General features: G+C 52.5%; 1 protein-coding gene across 1 annotated transcript; it reads right to left on the bottom strand.

Annotated features, from left to right (window-relative positions):
* Positions 1 to 474: 474 nt before the first annotated feature.
* Positions 475 to 3,544, bottom strand: LOC125135750 (uncharacterized). Its single transcript, XM_047796141.1, has 2 exons — positions 3,209 to 3,544; positions 475 to 1,779 (listed from the first exon to the last, which is right to left on the bottom strand). The coding sequence occupies exon 2, from the start codon at positions 1,586 to 1,588 to the stop codon at positions 947 to 949; it is 642 nt and encodes a 213-aa protein (XP_047652097.1). The 5' UTR covers positions 1,589 to 1,779; positions 3,209 to 3,544; the 3' UTR covers positions 475 to 946.
* Between the last annotated feature and the right edge of the window lie 1,565 nt (positions 3,545 to 5,109).

The following is a 5,109-nucleotide window of genomic DNA, read 5'->3' as shown; positions in this document are numbered from 1 at the left end:
GGAGAGCGGAGGAAGGGCAGGGCGTGCAGAGAGCCAGGCTTTGAGCTTTATGCTGTCGGCCAGGTGGGCACGTAGACCCCCACCTGTGGTCGCTCTCGGAGGATAGGGCGGCCCGGGAATAAACGTGGGAGTTAGAAAGACAGGCCAGGTCAGCGGGGAGACTCAGAGCCAGGGGCAGATGCGTCCAGGTCTCCAGCGTCATTCTGCAGAGTGTGGACGTCAGTGCTTCTCCCCCAGCGCGGTTCCATGCCTCATGCTTCTCTGCATGTGTGGTGCCCTGCTCTGCAGTGTTCACCGCCCTGCATTCCAGGGATGGCACAGGGAGCCGTGCCTATGTCAGGAAGCCTGGAAAAGGGTCCTTGGTTTCACGTGACCTCAACGTAGAGTGACCTAATTTGAGGAAGGCTGCGTCTGGCCAGGCACCCCGCCCCCCCCCCCAACTCAGCCTGTGCTCTGCTAACTTGAGAAGCAGAAAAGCGTGTCAGCAATACCGAACACTGCAGCCAAGTCAGGAACCTCTGCAGGAAGGGACCACCTCCTCTGCTGAGAAAACTTATCTCTGCAGGGGTGGGGGGGGGGGGGTCCAGGCCAGGCGGACAGACACCCCCTCTCCCGCAGAGAGAGCCCCTTTTGCCCTCAGCCCCGACTCCAGGTGTGTTTTTTTTTTTTTCCCTTGAGCAGTAGGTCAAGTTCTCGCTCTCCCTAAGTGAACTTGGGGCTGAGGGAACTGTCCTCTGGTTGTTGACAGCTTTTCCCTAAAAGAGGAGAAGAAACCGCCCTCTCCCTGCTCAGGTGCAAACCAAGCAGCCGCACGTCCCCCCAGGGGGCCGCAGGTGAGGGTGAATCCCAGCGAGGAGCCCGCGGGGGTGGGATGGACGGATGGGGACAGCAAGGGATAAAATGTCCTGCCACATCTTGACTGAGAAGCCCTAACCTAGGTCAGGGGTCAGCTGATGTTTTCTGTCAAGAGCCAGCTAGTAAATAAGGTGTCCTCTTTGTGGGCCGGCCCGTCTCTGTCGCAGCTCCTCAGCCCTGCTGCTGGGGGCCTCAGCAGCCACGGACGACTGGGAAGCCAACGGCCGTGTCCGTGGCGCCAGTAAAGACGGTTCAGGACCAGAGGCCCCTCCATTGTTTCTGTCTGGCTCTCAGCTGCATCGCAGAGGAGGCCGCTCTGCCTCCCGTACGGGGCTCTGCTTTCCCCTCCGTTTCTCCCACCCCGGAGGGCCGGACTTGGATGGGGAGACCTCCTCCGTGAGAGCCAGCAGGACGGCCACGTCAGGGTTCGGGGTTTTGTTGACAAGTCGCCCACCGCTGGCAGGTGGAGGACAGGCAGAGGGGGTGGGCTCTGAAACGCACACCTTGTCAGGTCAGCAGCGGGGTTGGGCCTTCCGTAAGCAGTGGGTTTAGGGACGATGGAATTCTCCCATTTCCCTCCTCGGTTCCTCGTTCCGGGTCTCTCCACTCCACACATTGCCCCTCTGACTGCATCCTCTTTACTTCTTGGCTTTCGTGTTCTATCCTCCCTCCCTTCATCCATTCCACAGGCTTCGGGAAGAGCTCCCAAGTTCCCCTCTCTTGCGGCCTTCATCCTCGCATTTCCCCTTCTGCTGGGCTCCCTGATCCAGCCAGAGGGCGGCAGGTACAATGTTCCAGGCTGGACTCACACTGCTTGGGTTCAAATCCCACCACTGCCTGTCATCAATCGCAGGCTGATTGCTTAACCAGTGTTCGTGTCTCCGTTTTCTCATCTGTAAAGTGGGCTTGATAACTGCACGCAGCCTGCATTGTTATGAGAAATAAATATCGGGTCAGTACACTTAGAATAAGATAATTGAACACAAAATATTTTCACTGTGTAATGAAAGTTCTCTGCTTCAACTTCCTTATTTTTTGTCACAGTTTTTTCACAGTGTTTTATAGTGATAATGCCTTCCCTTATTTCTTTGCTTCTATTTTTCATGTACAGTTTTTCTTCTTTTCTTTTATTAATTTTTTATTAGACTATAGTATATTAGAGTATTAATTGATTTACAGTGTTCGAGTTCCCATTGTGGCTCAGTGGTTAACGAATCCGACTAGGAACCATGAGGTTGTGGGTTCGACCCCTGGCCTCGCTCAGTGGGTTAAGGATCCGGTGTTGCCGTGAGCTGTGGTGTAGGTTGCAGACATGGCTTGGATCCTGCGCTGCTGTGGCTCTGGCGTAGGCCGGCAGCTGCAGCTCCAATTCAACCCCTAGCCTGGGAACTTCCATGTGCCACGGGAGCGGCCCAAGAAATGGCAAAAAGAAAAAAAAAAATTGATTTACAGTGTTGAGTCAGTTTCTGCTGTACAGCAGTGACCCTGTCGTACATACAGAGATTCTTTTTCTCATGTTATTGTCCATCGTGGTCTATCCCAAGAGACTGGATAGAGTTCCCTGTGCTGTACAGCAGGACCTCATTGGTTATAAATGTAATAGTTTGCATCCCCCCACCCCAAGCTCCCCGTCCATCCCACTTCTTCCACCCTCCCCTCTTGGCCCTGGCCCTTGTAATACTTCTCTGTTAGATGGTGTTTGTTGTGCAAATACTTTTTTTTGGCATCAGAACTCCTCAGGGGTCTAGTTGTGCTCAGATGAGTTCACAGCGTCCCTGGGAATACCAGCTACCATTTTCCAGTGCTGTGTTTGGGGAAGGGTCAAAGGTCTGCCCTGGGGAGTTTGAGGAGAGGGGTCATGAGCCCCCAGTGGGAGGCCTGGTCACCCCAGGACCACAGCCCATCATCTCACCAGAAACGTTTCCGGTCCGGTTTAACATTAAACCCCCGTAGCAACTCTGCCTTAGGAGACGGCAGTCTCCAAGGGGGTTGCCCGCTAGCTGGGGGGCTGGGGGTGCTGGGGAGCAAGAGCCTAGGGCCGCTGCCAGACCTAACACCACTACCTACCAGGGCTTCTTCTGCCCAAATATTAGAGCTGCCTCCACCATCACTGAGACCGCAGACAACAGACTCCAGAGCTGAGCCCCTGCGACCCGCTTCTGCGGGGCAGGGAGTCAGGCGTTGTCTTCAGGCTCCTGGGACATGGGTGGGGGCAGGGAGACCAGAGCAGAACGTACAAAGCTTTCTTCCAGCCTCTTCTCCCACTGTCCCTTCCAGCCACCTTCCCCAGCCACCCTTGTCCCACATTCACGCCAGACAAAGGCAGGTTTCTGCTGACCCAGGGATTACTCACAGTTCTGTGTGGTCATTGTCATTCTCCCTTCCCGGAATCTTCCCCTCTTGCTTCTCTGGTTTCTCTAGGGTTGATCCGGGGGCAGGAGCCTGCACACTGCAAATTCCCCATCTTGGGAAGATCCAGAAAATGTAGTCACAAAGTCCATGGAGACTGAGATGCCATCTGACTTTCCCCTGTCCCAGGCATGAGTCTCCCAGGCTTTTCCCATTGAGATGTCATCCGGGCTCTACTTCAGCAGCTCCCTGACTGTGAGCAATGAAGGTTGGGAGCTGTGCACTGGTAATAACTTTTACCTGGAAAATAACATGAATACAGAAAAGTGCTTAAGTCGTAAGCGCATGGCTCGATAAACTTACAAAAAGAACATACCCAAATAACCCGCACCCACATTTAAAAGCTCTCTAAGTAGGCTTATTAACTTGAGTATCACTATTAGAAAAATCTCCTTTATTTTAGCCAAGAGCTCCCTTCCTATCATTTCCACCAAAAGTCCAGCTCTATGGAGTCACAGAAAGAAGTATTTAAAGATAAACATTTGTCTTCCCATGAAACTTCTTCTTTCCCCACCCAAGATATGTCATCTTACTTCCTTCAACTAATTTTGCTTGAACAAGATGGCACTGCGGTGTTGATGTAAGCACTTCTACAACAGGGAAGAAGGACTCATTTAGGTAGAGATGCTTGGAGAGCAGATGTTTAGGGGCTGGAGAAAAGCCGAAGCAGGACTGTGTCTGCTGGTGAAAGGAATCAGGTGTATTTCTGCCTGGTCTTATTGGAAAGTTTGGTGGCTTCTGGGCCTCCCAGGTGGGTTGAAAGTAGAATGGACCAGTTGCCTGCCATGCAGGCCGAGGTCCTTCTGGAGGCCTGGCATGAAGCCGTTCAGCCCAAAAAACCAGGGAGCTGGAAGCAGAACTGACAGCCAGGAGATGACAGCTCAACTGAGGTGGAGCCGAGAAAGAGTTCTAGCTGCTTCCAAGGCTCATTTGGGAGCTAAATATAGAAGCAACCATACCCCACAGTCTCACTGGCCAGCCCAGCAGAGGGAATAAAGCTTTCGGGGTTGGCACAGATGAGATTTGCAGACCGAGGTAAGCGAGGAATTAATTCTTAGTGTCGAAATACAGTCTGAACTTGGTGGAAATAGGAAGCCTGATTCTGAGCCTTCCTCCAACAACTGAGGCCCCTCGTCAGGACCTGGAACCACGAGAGGGGCAGGGGCCAAGGGTACGTGCAGAGCAAGGGAACCTGTTAAACCTGGGAGCTTGGGATTCACATGCGTTTGCAGCTTCGTTCGGAGTTCACAGCCCATCCTTCCAGCCTGTCTTTGGTGGGCTTGGAAAGGGCAGCCAGAAGTTTCCTCATCCACCAGGGCCTTGAGAACCACTGTCTTTTTCTCTTCTCCCTCCGCCTCCTTTGTATTTTTTAAAAATACTGAGTCAATTTAATAAAAAGAATGAAAAAGCTGAGCAAGGAGCCCTCCTTCTTGGGGCTCACAGTTACCCCGTGTATGCATGCTTGCGTTCGTGTAGGGATCTGCTAGGTGCCTTCTCATGCCCATCTTAAATTTCACTGCCGCTCTTGCTGTGTGCAGAGACTGACGGAAGATAAAAGCAGTGTCATTAGTCTCTTCCATGCGCAGAAACTGCCCTGTGTTTGCCACTAGGAGTATATGTTTACATCTTCTCCCCTGTATAGACTTCTGGCCTTTGGCCTCTGGAGCTGTAACCACTTCTGCTTGGAAGCAACTCATCCATTTCCTGCTGCCCCATGCCTATTGTGTGGCTGTTTCCCCCTCAGATTCCACAGCCAGACATAAACTTCCAAAAGGTATTGTTGGCTATGGCTTATCCTAAAAGACTGCCAGAAACAAAACTGCTGGTTAAGAAAAGCTAGGGCTT

Source organism: Phacochoerus africanus, chromosome 9 (assembly GCF_016906955.1).
Source record: "Phacochoerus africanus isolate WHEZ1 chromosome 9, ROS_Pafr_v1, whole genome shotgun sequence".
Taxonomy (NCBI): Eukaryota; Metazoa; Chordata; class Mammalia; order Artiodactyla; family Suidae; genus Phacochoerus; species Phacochoerus africanus.
Note: the sequence above shows the minus strand (reverse complement) of the source record. Positions and strands in the feature narration are given on the sequence as shown.

Bases quoted from the DNA above. Each gene is read 5' to 3' on its own strand.
- LOC125135750 (XM_047796141.1), bottom strand. From the start codon at position 1,588: ATGAAGGCCGCAAGAGAGGGGAACTTGGGAGCTCTTCCCGAAGCCTGT.